The 17,523-nt window shown below is 40.8% G+C and overlaps 1 protein-coding gene across 1 annotated transcript; it reads right to left on the reverse strand.

The window, feature by feature from the left end:
• Positions 1–1,667: 1,667 nt before the first annotated feature.
• LOC102227908 (insulin receptor substrate 1-B-like) lies at positions 1,668–14,600 on the reverse strand. The gene is made up of 3 exons (XM_023342839.1): positions 13,884–14,600; positions 7,990–11,127; positions 1,668–5,436 (listed from the first exon to the last, which is right to left on the reverse strand). The coding sequence occupies exons 1-3, from the start codon at positions 14,230–14,232 to the stop codon at positions 5,429–5,431; spliced, it is 3,495 nt and encodes a 1,164-aa protein (XP_023198607.1). The 5' UTR covers positions 14,233–14,600; the 3' UTR covers positions 1,668–5,428.
• Positions 14,601–17,523: the final 2,923 nt, after the last annotated feature.

A 17,523-nucleotide genomic window follows, 5' to 3' on the forward strand; every position in this document is an offset into this window, starting at 1 on the left:
GTTACTCACAGGGTAATAAATACTGAAACTAAAACTGTCAAACAGCCGAAACCTCACTCAGTTGTTATTTACCCCAAAACCACCCAAACTCCATCTGTTAAACAGAGGAGGCAGGGATTAAAGAAACTCCATCGACAAGCTTATCCTTTAAAACTCAGACCTGTGGCGGCTTACTGTGCATCAGTCTAGACTCATTTGACTCCGTGTCATTAATTCAAAAATAATAAAAGAATCACAGAACACTTTTTTTTATATCACTTTGCCTTTTATCAAAAGAAAAAAAAACATTGTTGTTGTCTACATCACAGACAAAAATCATCAATACTCTGTTTGAAACAATTTTGCCATAAACAGAATGAACCCCATGCCGCCCCGTCCCCTCCCTTCCCTTGAAGCAAACTTCTTTATACACATTAAACTTTACATACCTATAGTTCCTGTTCATCTTTTACAATTACATCATTATCAAAGTAGGATCATTTGATTTTAAAATACATATGATGCTCTTTTACTGTAGTTATAGCAGGTATCCTGATTGTACATACAGTATCATTTCCCACATTTAGAGTCCGTGGAGCAGCTTGTGCACTGTGTTAAAATAGCTAAAGAAAGCAGCCACCTATCTTCCAATGGTAGAACAAAAAAAAAAGAAATACAGCAGATATTAACATATTAAGCTACAGTGGGTTTGGTTGTAAAGTTCTGCACTCCTCTTAGCCGTTTGCACCCACTGAGCCGACATCAGGCTCTCCCAGGGGCTTTACAGTAACACCAACTGTTGCGTCTGCTCTGATTTGAGATTATAAGGTACAGTCAGAGATTCTCTCTAATCCCCAATTAGAAAGGAGGCTAACACAAACAGATTAAAACATACCTCCGATAAGATAAACTATGACAACAGAAGCTCCTGTATGGATTTGGTTAAGATTGTCAATATTGAGTGTACACTGAGAGTGCAGAGACTATGTTAAAAATATCAAAATTGTAAGGAATCCTGAAGGAGCCTCAGTGGTGCCCAACGCTTGGTGCTTAATATGTCTTATTTGAGCCCAAAATATTATCTTTGGTGACAAAGGATGAGAAATATGGTTGTAATAATCAAACAATGAAATAGCAGGATCTATTTTTAAAAAATTGTGATTTATTTTGAAAAAGCAATAAAGGTCATGCTTAATTTAGGTGTGTATGTCAGCCCAATTTTGCAATATGCAAATATACAAAAGTTTGAAACTTCTTATGTTGAAGAAAATAAATGCGTTTTACTTTAACATAATTGCTTTTTTTTTAAAAAGCAGGATTGGCAACCTTATTTTGAAAATCCAAACGAACTTGTTTTTTTGGATTAGGCCAAACAGTAATTTGTATCCTTCTTTACTTGTAGTATTCATTTTTTAAAAAGTACCTGTTAGTCTTACTGTGAAAGTCCAATTTTAACTACTGCATTCTTTATGAAGCATGCACATTGGTTGCCATGGTGATTCCCGCCTTTTCCTCATTTTAATGGAGTGGCTCCTGTTATTACTGTTATTAAGAGGAACGAGGCAATCAGGCACCAATAAGTACTAATAAAAAGCTAAATACTTTTAAGAAACAGATGTAGTTTTCGAGATAAACTTTAAACTGACTTGACCACACTGGTGCTGAGTCCTTTAAATAAATAAACAAAAATTTAAATCAATCTAAATGTGGGAAAAGCTACCAAATGTCAGAACTCCATCAAGAAAACCTTTCATTTGTTTTTACCCTGTGTGCACTCAGCCAGAACCCTGGACTCAGAACAAGTTTGGTTCAGCATTGCATCACCTTATCAACAAAATACAGCAGACATTTTTTTTTCTTTCTAAAAGTATTTGCAATTAAAATGGTCTGCAGTTTCAGCAATGTCACAACAAGGCCAAATAAATGTTGCCACCTGTGGCCGTGATTAAACACCCCCCAGTTAAAGTACTACAGTCAGAGAAACACAATATGAGCTTTAAAAAGGAAAGAATATTTTGACTGATATCTGGATGTGTGTGTTTCCTAAATTAGACCAACAAATTATTCTAAACCTTTCATTAATTTTAGACTTTTGTTTTTTTTCTTTTCTTTTGGGTACTTTGATTGGCTGCAGCAGGATTTATAAAAGAGGAGGCAATGAGTGTAAAGACTTGGTCCACAGTCCAACAGATGTTGTGGGTGGAGAAAAGAAGACAATATGATAGAGAAACAGAACTACTCACAATTACTGGAAGCTCAATCAATATCTGTATCACCAAATCACTGAAAAGCATGTTCATACAGTTTTGACACGAACAAGCTCACAGCCACAAGCACGCTCCATTTTTCCAAAAGCTTGTTAAGGGAGTGCTTTTAAAACGTAAAAGTTAATTCATTAATATCGTGTTCATTATTTACATACAAGATGGCAGCTTCTTCGTGAAGCAGAAACCAGGAAAGTTAAGATGTAGTGCTTTGCAAAGGTATTCATCAATTCCACATTAGGACCTTATCTGACAAACTAACATGAATACAGTATAACTGTGGAGTACAGATTAGATGTTTCTCAAAAATGATTTATTAATAAAAATCTGAAAAGTGTAGGCCTAAATCCAATTGGGAATCTGTGACTTGGACATTTACTGTTCCCAGATGCTTTACAAAGAAGAATGTCTACGTTGTTTGAGCAAAGCTGATTGAAGTACCCTAAAAGACCTTTCTTATTTGAATTTGTAATTATTTTGGAAAAGAAATACATTTTGTCCAACTTTTCAGCTGTGCACTATGTTGTGGTGGTCTGTTTTATAAAATCCCAATAAAATACAGTTTGAAGTTTGTGGTTGTAATGTTCAAAAGCAATGAATAGTTTTGCAAGGCGCCGTGTATGACTAATGTATCGTATATGCTTGTTTTTTCAGGTGGGTGCATGAGAGTGAAATAGAAAGACGGGACCACTACAAAAAAATATATGAGGAGAGGATTCTTTCTTCTTTGTCTTCATTGTCTTTTCTCTTTTTCTTCTTCTTTTTTTTTTTTTTAGCAAAACCTCAGTTTGACAAAACCAACCAAAAAAATAAATAAAATAGCGAGAGGGGTGCATGTGCTTACATTGTGGCTTCAGTGTTAGGCACTGCAACAAAATCAAAACTGCTTCCTTTTTCATGTCTCTGATAAAACACTTTAAGGCAATCTAATCACTGTTGAACGGCAGCAGTTTTACGTTTCTGGTCTGTCCTCCTTCCACAAATTTAAGCTTTGAAGAGAAATGTTATTGTTTTCCCCCAGCCCCGTTTTCACAACCCATTTTAAGATAACCTGTGTAAAAACAGCTACAATCAAAAATGAGGCACTTTATAAAAGAGTATATAGATATCTAGGCTATATAGTATTATTCATTATATGTATACTGTATATTTTATATACCATTGTAGTGTGTCATTTTATATTAAAATTGTGTTAACTGTTTCGGAAATGAGGAAAACTATAACCGCAGTATGTACTATAGTTTCTGTCACTCTACTCTTATTACTATAGTATATACCATAGTGTAATATACAGTTGTAATAGAAAAGCTGAGATGCCAAAAAAAAGCATTTATAATGTTTCTACTAAGTTTGTGTTACTTAAAAGTTCAAAATGATTTTAAGTCTTCAACTAAAAAAAAAAAAAAAAAAGCAACGTATATCTCTATTTTTTTTCCTCTGATGGTCTCTCCTGCTGAAGCGCTCGTTGTGTGACTCAGACATCATGTAATTGATTTGACAGTCATGTGTCAGCCTCATCTGATACACTGTTATTAAGAGGAATCCGAAGGCGGACGAGGGGGGAATATTTGCAGCTCTCTGTCCGTGTAGATGTCGCAGACCGGCTGCGTCTGTTCAACTTCTATGCGTCTAACGATCGGGAAAATCTTTGAACACTTAAAGTGGGACATGAAGAGCCTTGCTAGTTTTATGTTCAGGAGTCTTTAGCACCTATCAGCCAGGACATTTCCATAAATACAAGCAAAAGTATTTTTCCCACTTGAATGGGGCTGGACTTTAAATGCGTCACAGCAATGGGGATTGATAGGTAAATGGTGGGAAAGCATCCTTCACTTTAACTGGCATCTCTGTAAGGACGTGCAAAAAGCCTTAAAATAAATTCCTATTTTATGTTTATATAATTTAAATCTCTTTATTGTATTGGGAAGCCTTTAATTTGTAATGCATGACTTGCGGCTTCCTTGGGGAAACTTTTATGTGACGCAGAGGCACATTGCTCTTTTCCGTTCTTCAACGTGGGAAAGACAAGAGAACATGGCACTCAAGAAAAACATCAACCCCATAAGTTAGGAAATGACCACAAACACCCAGCTGATGATCTAAATTTGGCCATATCTGCAGAAAGAGCAACAATTAAAATCAAGAAAGGGAACAAACAAGGCTGGCCGAGGCAAACGTATAGTTTGAAAACTCCAACAAAGAGTTTGTCAGATTTGCATTACATCCATTGGATACTAGCTACATGCCAGCAGGTTTTTGGGCAGCTTGCAGTGAAAAGTCATTTTAGTCTCAGAATCATCTTATGTGAAATTTTGCTACTGCAATAAAGGACAAATTTATTTTAAAGATTTTTAAACATCCTCACCAGGAGAGCAAATAAATGTGAAGGGCTCTGTAGTGAATTTACATTTCAAAGCATTTGGCCAGTATTTGGAGCACCTCAGTAACACAAGAGCAGTAGTCTAAAAGTATAAAAGCTTTTTTGGGGCAACTTTACAGTAGATAATAATTTAAAACTGTTTACAGTGAGATGGTGTGAATGTTTAAGAAACGTATGTCCAGCAGTTATCTTCTTACTTGCTTGAACCTAAGGGACATCTGTTGATCATTTAAACTATGTGTGCAAAGAAAAAGAATGTAACACTGAAGCGAAATTAAATAAGCGTACTAATTGGCATATAATTACTTTCCAATCTTGTGGCACAGAACTTCAACGAACTGGTTCGCTCAAAAATGACACATGGAGTTTTTGCCAATTATAAAATTCAATGAAACTAACATTAACACACATAATAAAACATTTTGGAACGATTATGATTTTTAATGAAGTACAAAAAAAGGTGGCAACCGTATTTTGTAGCCTGTCACCTGTGAGCTTCTCTGTACCAAGTTAAAAAAAGATCAAGTGTCTCCTTAGTTCAAGCAACGTAACGTCTTTTCCTTACGCTTTGATTGTGTGTTGAGTTTGTAAGGTTGTGTGTGTGTGTGTGCGCGTGTGTGTGTGTGTGGGTGTGTGTGTGTGTGTGTGTGTGTGTGTGCGCGTGTGTGTTTGGCACACATTTGGTTGACAGGAAACACCAAACAGGAAGGGATGAGCTTTCCATAGTTTCAGCGTTCCGACTCCGGCGTCCAGTTCTGTTGTGGCAACACATGGCGAGCCGTCGCATCAAAGACAAAGACGGAGATCAACAGTCTGGAATGAAAGAATCAAAAGAAGGCAGAGATGTTCAAGATAGATAGATGTTTGACACATGGAATTTTCTCATCTTCATGCAGTTAAGAGCATAAAAATTTTCTCTACCCCCAGCACATCTAACGTAGACTTCCTGAGCACAGAATGTTACAGCCGATAAAGCCGTTCTGTCTAGATTATATATTCGCCCAGGCATATTGCTTTTGTTTAATCTAGAAGTCCTGCTGGCAGCTTGAGTAAATATCACATGACGCTTGATATCTTTGTTGAAGGATTTTCTGATTGGTCTCATGGCCGTTGTTGCAGATATCAATATTGTGTGTGTTTGTGAGAGCTTTATCACTTCCACAGATTATTGTTTCTTCTTTTCTTGATAACCACCTGAACAGCACAAAGTGTTCACTGATCTAATCTGATCATTTTCATACAATAAAGTGGCAGCACCTACAATTCTCGTCACAGGTCTAAACGTTTGGCTTTAGATGATTTATTTGAACCAAGGTTTTCATGTCTGGGCTGTTAAATGAATGATTTCTTAAAAAGTAAGACAGAAATTTGAACTCATTATGGATTTTCTGTAATCCACACAGTCATATGTACTCAAATATATATACATACATCCCCACAGATTTTTGTTGATGTTGCTGTAGTATCCATTAACAAGCTGTGGAGCACCGATGTGGGTGTTGTAGCCAGCAACACACTTCTGGATTCAAATTTCTATGCAGAACTTGTAGAACTAATTTAAAATTCCCAACATGGATCTAGCTTTAAAGAAAATATTTTCAATAAGGTTGATATTAATGGTAAGTTCTATCAACAATTGTTTCAACATTGAAGAATTGGGGTTTTCTTCCTCATGTAGTCGACCAGTACTTGTAAACTAGACCATCAGGAAGAATCTAAGACCACCATGGTTGGCATTTGGCTCAACATTCTCAAACTTGAATGTCTAACCCCGACTTATCTAGACATACTTCTTCTCAATGAAATGAAATATCTTCATTTTTGATAACAAAACACGTCTCTGGATGGCGTTGGGCTCCAAGCCTCAAATGTTAGGAGAGCTTGATGCCAATAGTTTTGGAGCAGAGCTTTCTCTTTGTTGGCAGGTTTTGTCTCCATTTTGATGTTAAATTTACTTCACTGTGGAAAGTGATGCTGGTGTTCCAGGATTTACAATTAGGTGCTTGAAGTCACCCCAAACACAACCTGTTGAAAATTGACAGACTATGCATAAAAGTCAGATCCATGCCAGAGAAACCAACCAATTTAAATATATTATACTAATTCTGCTAAGAAGAGTGGTCAAAAACCTTGCCAGAATTTGTCAGAAGCTCTTTTATGGTTAAAAAATATTTGATGTCAAGGTACAAATTTCTATGGGACGTTTGACCAAATACAGTTATAGACCTGAGCCTGTATCTATAGTTTTGACCCTGTGTGGATTACAGAAAATCTTTAATCAATTCAAACTTGTGCACTCAAATCTTATTAACGTTATTGAAGCCGTATATTGTACAAGCTTTCGCTGTAGAAAGAAAATCAAACCCACAAATAAATAGTTAAAAACCCAAAAATCAATATAAGAGTCATGGCAGGGATGAATGCATGTCAACTTCTGATTGGAAATGGAGTAAACCAGGTTCTTTCTGGGTTTATAATGAAGTACTGACACTGCTCTGAGGTACAGTTTATCAGAAAACAGTTACAGTTAATGAAACCAGGATAAATGGGCTTATAGAGGTTTGGATTACTGAAAGGCATGATCAGTCATTAACTGCAGCATAAATAATTACTTATGGACAGAGTACTCCCAGAGCCTTGATTTCAATTATGTAAATGCTAAATAAATAGCTGCACATTTAGAATATGATTGTCCATAGAATCATATTGCTGATAGAGTGCATATTTTTGTAGATCTGCACATGAAAGTCAATTTATAAAAAATAAATAAAAGAGTGAACCTTAAACAGTATTAAGCCAATCTTTGGAATGCAACTTAACGCTGCCATCAGAAATTCAGCAGCCATCAACCCGCCCACATATAAACATATAAACACCTGGCCCGCGTTTTGTCCCCTGTGCCTCCATTCATGTGAAATGGCTCATTACCAGCAGACAAATCAATTGGCCCTGCTCTCTGAACACCCACTTGTGATAATAAGAGACTCTACAGACAGCCCACAGACTGGAAGCGCAGCGCTGCCCACCAGCTTGAAGCCATGGAAAACATCAGTGCAAGATGAAAGCAGCAGTGACTAAGATCCAGACGACGATTTTATCAGATGACTATTAACATCACGTCAAAGCATGTATCCAATCTGATTAGTGTTAAATGTTTTTTTTCTCCTCTTAGCTATATTGAAATGTTTACATCATTGACAGGGTTTTTTCATAACTGTTGGGACTGCAGCTAGTTCTTATTTTGCTTATAAAGCCATTGTGAATGCCAGACAATGTTCTGAATGTCTGCAATTGTCAATTTGTCATTTTACAATTCAGAATGAATACTTTTTAGATATTTGTGGTCTGAGGACTCACAGCACTCACCTTGCCCATCCTTCCTGCTGTTCTGGTTCGTTCGTAGCTCCTCTGATTTGTAGAAATCAATACTGGCATAAGTGTTGAGGGAAGAGCCGGCACTGGTACTCGCTCCGACGTTGTAGACAGGAGAGGTGCGCTCTGCTCCAGCTTGAGGGCTCTCCTTCATGGCTAAGTCAAGGTCTATGTAGTTAAGGCCTTGTTCAGTGGATGTGGTGGAGGCTTGGGGTGGAGGCGTGGCAGACAAACCAGCAGTCTGGCCATTCTCCCACAGTGAGCAGTCCAAACCCTGCCGATGACTCGCTGCATGGCTGCCCTCAGGGAAGAGGGAGGTAGAAGAAGATGCGTATGGTGGCAAAGATGGCGGTGAGCTAAATGTCTCTGACCGGTGGCTCAGGTGTCTCTGTTGATCACCTCGGACCAGTCTGCTGCTCTTATCAGGCGACTGGAAGGACTTGACTGGGGAAGAACCCAAACTTGCATCCTGCTCTCTAGATAGTGGTTGACCAGAGTGAGTGGCAGGTCTTGCTAAGTTGCTCGAACTGGAAATTTTGCTGTCTATAAATGGAACATCCGTCAGCCCTGTTGCCATCTTTATTTTTGTTCTGTACCCTGCGCTGCATTCTGCTACCAGCGGAGAGGGCGAGCTGTGTTCATGCCGGGCCTTGGGGGAAACTGCCGGTGGGTCCTGTAGGGTGCTGAATGTGGATCTAACATGAGTCAGTGGTGTTGAGGATTTCCCTAAATCCATGTTGACATACTCAGCGGAGGTGGAGAGTGGTGCCGAGAAGCTGCGGGGAAGGTTAGCAGGGTTATCATGACAGAGCAGCGGTTGGTTTATGGGCCAAAGAGTTCCATGGATTAAAGGTGGTCCGTGATGAGACCCTCCACTTTGTTCTTTATCGAATGCACCATCTTCCTTAAAGATAATACTTACATAGTCCCCGACATTCTGGGACCCTGATGGTGGTAGATTCTCCTTAACCCTTGGCAAGGTGTTCGCTTTAGCAATGTCTGAAGATACACTCAAAGGACGCCCCCTCCTCTGTTGCTTTGGGCTCTTACTACTGGATGCACGCTTTTGGTGGTGACGTCCGTCCTTTGTGGATGTTCCTGCACTTTTGTATTCTGCCCCAGTTCTTAATAAACTTAACCCCCGCCCACCAGAAGTTGTCTTATCTTCAAGGCTTTCACTGCTAGCAGAGCTGGAGGAAAAAGAAGAGGAAGACATGGAGAGCTGGCAGCTTCCTGCAGAGCCCACTGCAATTTTGTTTCTTTTGCTGTACCCTGTTCTCCCTCCCCTACCAGCACTTTCATGCCCACTGCTGTCTTTCTTTTCTTCCCCTTTGTTCAAGTCCTCCTCAAAGCGAGTATAAAGGGTATGCTGATAGGCTCGTGGCAGGGAGAAGTATGAATTGAACATTTTTGGTTGCAGTTGGTGCTGTTCAGGGTGTGAAGGTGGTGTGCTGCAGGCAGAGCGACTGCTGACAGGGGAAATGTTCATGTAGTCACTGGCCGCTCGGCTCTCCATGCTGGCTCTGCTCTCCCATATGCCCAGTCCATGCAGGTCTGTGGAGCTGCTGCTGTTAGGAGACATGACCATGTAGCCCTCTGAGGAGGGTTGGCGGATGTGCTGAGGAGGGGACACACTGTTTTTGGGGGTCATGGCCATGTACTCATCATCTGCCCCGGGTTTAGCACTGGCGTCGTACATACCCATTGAAAGAGATAGTGAAACAGGTGGAGATGTCACCCCAGGTAACATTGACATGTAGCCACTGTCTACAGCTGCTCCTCTGTCCCCATGTCCCCTGCTTTTGTCAGCCCTCTTCCTGTTCTTCCCTACTGCGTCAAGCTGCCCACCCTGAACTGCTGGATTCCCTGAGCCTTGATGCAGATCCGCACTCTCTCTATTAGCACTCTGTGACATGATGGCATACTCTTCCTCATCGTCATCATCTTCATCTTTTCTGTGCGGGGTTAGTCTTTCATGGGATGCCAAAGGCAGGGATGCCCTCTTACTCAGCAGCCTTCGCTCGGCCTCAGACTCTCGACTTGATGAGCGTCTCAGAATCCGTCTGCCTTTTGAATGATGATGGGAACCAAGCAGACCTTCTCGTTGTCCCATTACTATATAGCTGGAGGAGCCCTCTCCATGTGCATGATGTCCTGATAAACTTGGTATGAGCAGAGAGTGTTCACCAGGACTGGAACCATACTCATCTGAGGACCCGTAGTCACTCGGTGAACCTGAAACAGAAACTCTTTGAGAAACGCGAGCGTAGGAGCAAATCGACATGCCTCCCACTACGGACCCAACCAGGCCACACTCTGACCCATGACCTGAACTGGAGGACAGGCTTGGTGCAGGAGAGGGAGCAGGGTTAGGTGTGTAACGTGCAAGGCTTAAGGTTATCTTAGCAGGTGTTGGAGCCCTTGTGGGTTTGGGCCTAAGCGTTGGAGTAGTTGAGCAGGATCCATTCAGGCTCGGGCTGGAACTGGCCCACGTCCCTCTGGCACTCGCTCCTCCCTCTTCCGACCTGGCTCCAATGCTGGCTGTTCGTGCCCTTGGAAATCCATGACGTGACGTGGGTGATGTGCTTGTGCTGCTGCCACCTGTTCCTGGGGTCTCAGTGCGTGCTCGTCTGGAGAAGCCCACCTGGCTTGGTGGCAGGTTTGGGTGATGACGCCGACTCGGGACACTAATGGGGTTTGAAGCAGTACCGCCACCACAAGAAGTTCCCACAGACTGAGACTTGCTGCGCTGACGGAATTCCTCACTTAGGGCTTTCATAGCCTCCAGCAGAGTCTCGTGCATGTTTTGAGCCACAACAGAGTCGTCCACTTGCATCCAGAACTCTCCGGGGCCTGTAATGGCTGAGCGTCCCACCTCAATGAAGAAGAAATTTTCTGAATGGCCACACCTGCGGACATTCATCAGCTGCAACACCACAGCAGCCACATCTGAGTTGAGTTTGACAAAGTTGACTGTCTTATCAGTTAGGCACAGTCGATAGATGCCCACCAAGTTCCTGGCATGTCCAAGACCTTTAGGCCAAACCTTGACTTGCCATACCTCCTTAAAAGTCGGGATGGGAGATGGAGAGCTACACTCTCCACTGCTGCCATAGTCTTCAGGAGTTTTACCTGGGAAGAAACAGAGCAGAAAACATATATTAATCAATTACACCTCTAAATGTTATTAAAAAAAACAACAACACTGAATTTGATTATTTATTGTCTGTCATGATATAAAAAACTTAGCAAAATATGTCTCTGCCTAGCAGCTGTGCTCAATTAATCTGCATCACTTTAAGCTCCAGCAAATAATAATTATTTATGTCCTATAAGAGGCTTAGAATAAATTAGCTGAAAAGTAATACCACAGTGGTACAGGTGACCATTATTTTTCAAGGTAAATGAAGATATGTAGTCGACTACAGTGAAACTAGGAATTAGTTCAACATTTTCTCTAAATTAGTTGGTAGTTTTGGATATGAGTGATATGGCTCACCACCCAGGGCAGCATAGTTCAAAACCAAACAATTTTTTGTCACAACGTTTCTGTCGATTATTTGTATGTCCAGTGAAATGGGATGTGACACCATACAACGTAGGCAGTTAAACAAAATTCACCACGCAAGGCTAACGACACTAAAGTTGGCATGAAATTCACAGGTTTAGATCTAGTGCCAAATTTAACACGTTTTTCATGGGCCAGATTAAATAAATCGTTCTGATTCACATTTATTAAAGCACAATTTGTGATTTCTCATCCTTCATCCCCTGAGAGCCACACAAAGAAAAACCGTATTGTGGGTAGGAGAGCTCAGAAGGTTGGCTGGTCACATTGCCCACACAGCATTTCAACTTTGAGGAGTTTATCTGTTATTTTTTCCTACTTCAGTGGTTCAACTTTTGACTTTTGTCTTCAAAAAGCCAGTAAAGATACTGTTACTTGAAAAAGTACACATTTAGTAAGGTGTTATTTCCATTTAAAGGTTTTAGAAACACTGAAATAAACGTTGGCCAGAGGTTCTTACAGCTTTTTAAACAAGTAGCATCTCACTAAACTCCATGTTGGTCCATCATATCGTCATGCTGTTTTGAAATAGTATTACAACATGGAGTTGGATTTTTTCCACTTTTTGTTTCTGTTTTCTTACAAACATGTTTTCATCCAAGCTCCGTGTTGGGAGCAAGAATATCCAAAAGTCAAATGTAAAAATAAACAGGATGCCCCTCCAATCTATAATAGAGAAACATAGGGTTTTTTCACCAATCTCAACCTCAAAGTCCAATATTAAAAAGTGCTAATCAAGACTGTGAAAAGGCGTAAAAAGTAAAAAAAAAAAAAAAGGTTGAAAAATATCTAAGATGAAAATATTTCTAGTATACGAGGAAGTTGTGCCACTGTTACGACAATGACTACTGAGGATCAAAATAAATAAAGCAGACAAACCACTGCTGGTTCTGAATCTGAATAAAAAAGGTAGGTGCATGACAAGTATTTCAAAATTGAAAATGAAATGTGTTAGAGATTGGCATCATGGGTGCTTGCTATCATGTTAACATTGACCAAAATCTTGGAGGACAACTTCCTTTTAAATACACATAAGCCCAACATTATTCAAAAAAAAAGAATAGATTTTGGCTTAAGCAAACTTTTCAATACCATGTTTTTCAATACCATGAATTTGACAGAGAATCCAAGGAGGGTGAATAATAATCACCAATCATCATCAAAGATAAAACATTAAATACCAGTTTTAAAAAAAAGTTAAGTGACTATAAACATGGTTTGATGGCTGCAACCAGATATTTCATTAACTGATTACAGAGAAGTGGATCAGTAACGCACGATATGCTATTTTTGAATAGGAAAATGTAAACAAGACATGCACGCATAGAGATATATGCACATACACACACATACGCACGCACACACACACACACACACCACGGCTCTATTGATGCTGTCCCTGGCAACAAGATGTGGTCTACGCACTACGCTCTGAGCGCGTATCTGCTCAGGCTTCCACAACAACACGTCGGAGAGGGGCAAGCCCATCAGTCTACACTGACTGACTGAAACGCATGAAATGCAAAGGGGAGGGGGGCGGGTGGCGGTGGTGGTCTGCTCCCATCATAAGGATAACAACGTAAACACGAGGGTAGCCAACAGAAACATCATTTCCAGTCGGATGCCGTCCCGATCCTGCCTTAACCGCGCCGCGCCGCACAGCGCGAATGTAGGTTAGGCGAGCGGCAAGTCAGAGCTGTGCAGAAAAACAAAAACACAGGCTGCAGCGGAGTGCACCGCGATAGGCTACTACTATATGATGCATCCCTTGGATGGTTGCTATATGCCCACTGCGTCATGCAAAGCACACCATCGTGCGAATGCGGGCTACATTTTAGTCAGAAGAGGTAGCGGTTTTCCCCTGCTGTACGCACGAACAATTAAATATGCATCACATTATTATTATTATTATTTTTTTTTTTTTGCCGACTGGAATTGATCCTCTATGTTGAAGCTTGGTGAGACTGCTGCACAAACACATAACGCGTGCCGCCCGTTGCGTGATGGTCTACCCCGCTCAGTCAGATGAACCACCTCCTGTCTTTAAAAACAGTCTGATTTGCGGAATACAGTGAGATTTAAAAATAAATGAAACAAACAAACGATTAAACCACATATGTCGTAAAAAAAAAAAAAAAAAAAAAAAATCAACATATTCTGACAATACAAGCTGGGCTGTGCTCTTTTTTTTTTTTTTTTTTTTTTTTTAACAATCTGGAATGGGCGAGACAGATATATGGAGATGAACCAGCCTATAGGGCAGGACAGGCCTGATGGAGAAACAGACAGTGGGAATCACAGCCCACGCTTCATGTCTTACAGTTGCACTGAAGATCCAGCATGGCTTGGTACCACTCATTCTGGACCTCCTCGCTGTCCGCAGCGATGGCAAAGCTCTCGCTGCGGGTGTAGAGCACGATCATGTGCTTGTTCTTGGAATCCGCCCGCTTGTTGATGTTGAAGCAGGTCTCCAGGTTCAGGACCTTCTTGGGCACAGGTGATTTACTGCGGAATTTCTTTTCGTTCTCATAGTACTCAAGACGAGCGGGACCATGCTCCGAGGCCGCCCTCAGCACGAAGAACCGCCGGTGCATCGATTTGTGCTTGCGGAGGTAGCCGCTTTTCTGCACATCTTCATAGTTCTGCGGCTCGACCGCTTGGCTCTCCATGACCAGAGCAGCGCGATGAAAGCCCGGTTTAGACCGTAAGAATCTCAGGGGAAAAGCTGAAGTCCATGTGTTCTCCTCATTTGTCCTGCTGCGGCTACATCCCTCCTCTTCTCCGTGCGCACGCTGGAAAAATCAAGCATGTGTGCGGGGGATCAGGACGGGGGAAATCAGCCGAAGCATGTTTTTTTTTTTTTTTTTTTGTATCTGGCATCAGCTGCAAGGGGAGCAAATGAGGGATAAGGGGGGGTATCCGTGCACCGAGCGTGCACAGCGAGCGCCGCCGCTCGTCCTGCAGCCCAGCCCAGTCCTCAAGTCCGAGCCCGGTGCAGTTCAGCTGCTTGAGGACGTCTCCTCCACCTGTCTGAGGATCCCCAAAGCCTGTGGAGACTCCCCCCCCCCTCCCCTCCTCACAAACACACTGTCAACGTAGACGTAGTGATAAACAAACAAGTTCCGTTATGAGCTTTCAAAATAAAGTCTTTCCCCAATTCAAACTTTCGAAAATTAATACATGTTCAATTGTGGTTCTGCTGAAGATATCAATGCAGTGCAGTTTATCTTAACCAAGGAAGGATCTATGAGGATGGGGGACCCAGGTCTTGAGACAGTTTTGACGTCTATACCGACACCACTTCCTTTCACATGTGCGGACATGTGAAAGAAAGATAAAAGATGAAAATGAGTCCGTCTACATCAACCGCATGTGCTTCCACCCACATACTACAATTGCATGAAGTCATTCAGAGGGGCCACAATTGTCCCCCATTTCTCACTTTGTACACCCCTACAGTAAATATACCTCACACTGTTTTCTAAGGAGAGGCCAGAATTTCTAATAACCTTAGCATGGCACACGAAATCTCCAACCGACCAAAAACAGAATTTTATGTTTTATTATATCTCTGTCATGTTAAGGTGGGAGACAAAAAAAAAATGTCAAAGCACATTTCAAATAAGTAAAATTCAATTCAGTTTATTTATGCAGCACCAATTCAAATCAGAAAAAATAGGCAATTCAATCTAATTAAGTGTGTAGCGACAGAGGACAGTCAGGTGCATTGTGTTGTTTCCTCTAGTGGCTTCAACTGGGAGAGAAAACACGTTTGTAGATGAGCTCCGAGCTAAATTAAAAGGTTGTATGTTGACAGAGATCACAGTTGTTTTCAGCAAAGCTCCACCAAATCCAAGTACCTTAACAGAATCTTTAGAGGTTTATTAATCTATGTTGTTATGGTACAACTTACAATAAAAGTGATTTGATATAGTAAAACAAGTTTTTCAGGGTCAATGATTTTAGGAAACGGATAAATTGTAACATATATAAGTGATCCTTGTGAGTGGAGCTAAATGTAACTACCTCGAAATTGGATGCTTTGAAGGACAAAAAAGGAGAACATATTTAAGTAAACAAATAAAGTGTGTCATTTATTTACCTCTTTGTTTCATGCATTTCAGAATATCAGGCATAAAAGACTGTGTGGGAAGGCTACTGAAATAAATACATAAACGTTGAAAGTCATTTTTCTATAGGAGTAGCAGTTGCTCCATTTTAAATTGTGTATTAGGGTGCAAATATGATCTTATGTCTTCTCAGTAATCCGCTTGTGAAACTGGAATATGCTAAAATATGCTAAGGTGTAGTCCAGGTGTGTAGGGTCATCGGGTTAATGGCGTACCCATCCGTGCTTTTATTGTGCAAGACCGTCGCATGGTTTCCGGAATCGCCCTTGTTAAACTTGACGCAGGAAAGCTGGCACCTCCAAGCCGGTGTGTAGGTAGAAAAAAAATAAATAAAATAAAATAAAATAAAACCTAACCGGGCGGCTGCTTGGCTGGGGTTTAACCGGGGGACGCTCTCACGACCGTGCAGAGGAACAGGCAGTTTGTGTTTATTAATTCAGCTTCTTGATTTCACAAAAACAGGAACGGAGCAGCTGAACATGTTGTTCCAGAGGTCGAATTTTGTCTGCAGCCTCTATGTTCTGTCATTCAACCTCTAAATGCTTATTAGAGAGGAAAAGTTTACAGAACATCCTGCATAGTGGTGAGCATGTAGCCTGTTGTTTTATTGTAACCATAGCTATCTAATTATGCTGTTTTACTCTTGTGTAATTTAGCAAGTTGCTTATCATTGTATAGCTCTGTTTAATATAAACTTAAAGATTTTATTTCAGCCACCAGCTGATCAGGAATGTATCAGATGTTGCCAATAACAGTTTAGCATGTGGAGCTAATAAATTAAATCTGTGCCAATCTAAAGTTATGCAGGACCTTCTACCCTCGGCTATCATCACTCCTGAATAACTATTAACTTTTTATTATGGAAGTTTAAACATTCACTCATTATGCATCTAACAAAACCTTTTTCAGTTTGCATCTGGGAACTGGAAACAATAACTATGTATGAGATGCCTGAATCAATTTCACATGACTTTCAGGTGTGACAGCGCTTAAAATCGTAATTTTTTTGTTTTTAACCTCCTGAGACCCTGCATCCTCATATGAGGACATTACATTTTTGTAAACACAGATGTAAATAATAACATTGATTGAATAGTCTTATCGTCACACAGATAGACCCAATGTCCTCATCTGAGGACATTGGGTTTTGAGATAACCACTTATTGTAGAAAGCTAAAATTTAATTTTTAGGCTAATTGGGTCCTGACAAGGAGAAAATGTATATGCAAAAACAGACCCATTGTCCTCATATGAGGGCATTGGTTTTGACATAGTTCAAGAGCACATAGAAAGCTAAAATTTAATTTCAACTAAAGTTAGGTCATACTAATCCCAAATAGTAAGGAGACATAAAAAATGCACATCACACAAAAGCCCGGGTCTCAGGAGGTTAACGGAACAGATCAAAATATTGCAGTGCTTACATGTAATGTGATGCTGCCGCCACCAACAATCACAGGGCAAGTTGATGTGTTCAGGGTGAGATATAGCAGTTTCCACTCAAGAACATTCTTGCACAATGTTTTCTATCTTCCCCATGTCTTCAGACCAAATTTATTGGCTTTCTTTCAACAATGACTGCCTCCGTCTGCTCTGCGCTAGACCTCAGGTTTCAGATCTAACAGGTGCATAATTTGTGTGAGATAACTTTCTGGAGTGGGATAGACTGCAGGGCAGTTTTGCTGAAAGCACATAGTATAGTCTCCCAATTCCCAGCAGCAAGCCGGGGGTGCCAACTCTACACACGGTGGTGCTATCGTCTCATCAGTGCATGTGCATAAAAGCAGCACAGCACTTAATCGGGACATGATTGTAGCATGCGTTTTATTT

The sequence above is a fragment of the Xiphophorus maculatus genome, chromosome 11, assembly GCF_002775205.1.
Source record: "Xiphophorus maculatus strain JP 163 A chromosome 11, X_maculatus-5.0-male, whole genome shotgun sequence".
NCBI classification, from domain to species: domain Eukaryota; kingdom Metazoa; phylum Chordata; class Actinopteri; order Cyprinodontiformes; family Poeciliidae; genus Xiphophorus; species Xiphophorus maculatus.